Source organism: Brassica oleracea, chromosome C5, assembly GCF_000695525.1.
Source record: "Brassica oleracea var. oleracea cultivar TO1000 chromosome C5, BOL, whole genome shotgun sequence".
Lineage (NCBI taxonomy): Eukaryota > Viridiplantae > Streptophyta > Magnoliopsida > Brassicales > Brassicaceae > Brassica > Brassica oleracea.
The window spans coordinates 34,093,927-34,097,133 of record NC_027752.1 but is presented as its reverse complement, the minus strand read 5'-3'; the positions used below and the strand labels follow the sequence as shown (position 1 = coordinate 34,097,133).

Here is a 3,207-nt window from a genome sequence, read left to right as displayed (position 1 = left end):
GAGAGAGTCGGCCAATGACCTAGCCGACTTAGAACTTAGGATGTTTTCCTTTTCTATGTTTTAGTAGTTTTCATATTTCCTGTTGGATCAGGATTTGTACTCTTTCCTTTTATCTCTATGTTGTAATCCCTATATAAAGGGACCTTATGATTCATTAATAAGAGAGATAAAATTCTCCATTCTTTTATAACATTTATAACACTTTTGTCTATTTTTCTTGTTGCCACTTATTAGAATTTTTTACAAGAATTATACGAGTAATAATCTTTAAAAACAGAAGAAGTATTCAGATTTATAATGTTCTCATTTATAATTCTTAGGATTTGGTTTAAATATGAAGCATGATGATAAAGAAAAGTTTCTTTAATGACACATCAAGCCTTTGTCCAAAAACAATGAAAGTGATAGAAGAAGAATAAGATTTGTCCATCACCATCATAAGATCTAGCCTCCCATCAACAAGACAAACATTGGATTCTTTCATATGTGCCTACATCCACACGACAACACATGCAAAATGGTCCCTTAATACTGAATCTAATTGACCCATAAAACAACTCTTCTTAGATTTAAAACCTTAATGCAAAGATAACTAAGCACATGGAAAACACAGCATCACTTCACTAATTGGTCTGAAAAAGATGGTAACTAGATCTGAAATTATTGTATCCACCTTCATTATTGTTTAATCAACAAGAAGGGAAAAGAATAGGAGATGGGTGTCTTTGAAGCTTCCCAGAAGAAAAGTTGAGTTTCTTCATCTTCTCTTCACACCATAGTAGCTGCTCTTTACTGATTTTCCCCATCCTCAAAACCCTTGTTGCTAGTTTGATGTCAATGGCAGCAAACAAGAGCTGCACACCTTCCCATGTTTGAGGCCAAGACTTCTTTCTCAGACCTTTTGTCTTCTTGGATAGCTCCTTCGCTTTCACCCTCTTCTGCAAAAGAGAGACTCAAATCTTATGAGAAGGCACCAAAGAAGCTATATATATACATTTGCTTCTAAGACATACACGTTTACCTTTTCGATAGATGACTGAACTAGCTGCAAAGGGGTTGTAGAATTCATATTGTTATGGTTCCCAAACAAGTTGGTAACCCCATTTGGTTTCTTCTTATCCATCTTTAAGAAAACGTTGAATGTAAGGATCGAGCTCTCGAGGAGTTTGATGAGATCCTCAGCTAGGACCATGAAGTCTGTGTCTTTCTCCATCTCCTTTACATCTGTCCCTGAGATGATTCAACTTAAAAGTGTTACTAACTTCACTTAAGCACAATGTGAGAGATTAGGGAAACCACCTTGAATCTTGGGAGCTTGAAGAAGCTTAGGCATTGCGTTTCTGGCACGAGCGTATAGTTCAGATCTTGTCCCATGCTCAAACGGTTCGTTCTCAATGTACCTCTGGAGTAAGACCAGGAACTGCTGAAACTGCTGAGCGGTATGGTTGTAGCAAGTCAGGGTTTCGGGCTGGCATGAGATCAAGTGGCTCAGCTGAGTGTATTGACAGTGAAGTGCCTCCCAAGTGAGGCAGAGCTGAGCAACATAGGCTGTCTCAAGATCTTGACAAGGGTCCATCCCTGTCTGCTGCAAAGGGTCCATATCTTCGTCGGGGAGATCCATTTTCTTGAGAGAAAGACATCGGAAAGGAGATGGCAGCTTCTTGGTTGCAGATCTTGGGGATGGAGTTGAAGGACATGAAGCAACTCCAATGCCTGAGAGAGTGAAGAACAAAGTTAATAACTTTTTATGTTAAGAGATCAAAAGCAAAGAAGCATTTTTTTTTACCAGATTCTTTAAGCTGTTGGGAGCTTAAGCGATCAAAGAAGAGCATACGCTCGCAATACTTTTCATAGACAGCATCGAAACCACCCCACCATTGAAGTCCTTCAGCGACAACATCTCTCCACTCACTTGAACACTTGTCTTCTCCTTCTTCATCTTCGCCTAGATAAGACTCCTTGTCTTCTTGTTCTTGTTCGTCTTCTTCAGGTATCAAGACCATGAAACTGTTTCTCCTCAACTCCTTGAGCCTCCTCTTAACCTCATTGGTGATGAAATCATCGTCCTCGTCGTCTTCGATCTCATCTCCTTTGGTAGAATCAGTCACACAAGGTACTGTGTTGTCAATCCTTGCTTGTTCTTGCTCCTTCTTTTGGTTTGGCTTCTTTGACTTGAGAAAGTTTCGAACTTTCAAGAAATCCATTTCCAGAGAGTGTCTTTGGTTGAATCTGAAGATCTAAATTCAGATTTCTTTGCATGAACACCACAAAAGAAGGCTCTCTTTTGAAGGGATCAGAGAACCAAACCAAACTAGGAAATGTATGAATCTAGAAAGATCTCAAGAGTCGTAAGCTAGAGATCCAGCGAGATAAGACACAAGATGAAGAAACACTTAGAACTACCACCAGATAAACAGAAGCCTTTTTTTTTTTTTTTTGTATGAAACTTCAGATTCGAATCATCTACCTAGCAAATAAGAAGAACGCTCGCACTCTCTGCTAAACCCTAACAAACAGTCCACTGAAGCTACACTGAGAGAGTGTGATGGAGAAGAAGGAAAAAAAGGCAAAAAGGTTCAAACTTGAAGCAAGTAGGCAAGCAAAATTGAAAGATGAGAGAGAGAGAGACAAAGGCAGGAGAGAGATATCAAATGAAAGAGTGAACCACTTGAGGATAGGGAGAGAGAGAAGAAAGCTTTATAACGTCTTTTACTTTCTAATCAAGTTTATATTGGAGGAGCACAATTATAATGTGAGAGGCTGACTAGGTGGTATTAGAAACAGATCTCATTAGATTCATAATTAACTTCTGTGATTTCAAATTCCAAAAATGCAAAAACTATAGTAATGAAAAGATCTTCTTTTTTAGAGGAAGAGGTTCTTTCTTGGGTCAGTTGACCTTTTCTCTTATAGGTCTGTCAATATAGTCTTTTACTTTCCTTAAAATCTACTGTATTTCTTTTATTAATATAAAAATGAAAATAGTAATTTGAAAAAATTATTAAAAAGAAAAAAATGGTCCGAGCAGCGAGAGAGATCTAAAGGGAATTTCTATTAAGAAATGGTCTAATAAGAAGGGAGAAGTCGGCCGGGACAGAATAGCCTAGTGGTAACACTAGAGTGAACTGGATCCCAAGGCACCCGGGTTCGAGTCCTCTGGGATTCCGGAGACCGCCCGTGATAAAAAAAAAAAAAAAAAAAAAAAAA

General features: G+C 38.4%; 1 protein-coding gene across 2 annotated transcripts; it reads right to left on the bottom strand.

Annotated features, from left to right (window-relative positions):
* Positions 1–429: 429 nt before the first annotated feature.
* LOC106295604 lies at positions 430–2,714 on the bottom strand. Of its 2 annotated transcripts, none has more exons than XM_013731545.1 (4): positions 1,787–2,714; positions 1,300–1,713; positions 1,022–1,224; positions 430–938 (listed from the first exon to the last, which is right to left on the bottom strand). In XM_013731545.1, exons 1-4 carry the CDS (start codon positions 2,202–2,204, stop codon positions 690–692), a joined length of 1,284 nt encoding a protein of 427 aa, XP_013586999.1. In that variant the 5' UTR covers positions 2,205–2,714; the 3' UTR covers positions 430–689. The 2 variants fall into 2 exon arrangements, with proteins under 2 accessions (XP_013586999.1, XP_013586998.1); XM_013731544.1 differs by having other exon boundaries at positions 1,022–1,230; positions 1,787–2,709.
* Positions 2,715–3,207: the final 493 nt, after the last annotated feature.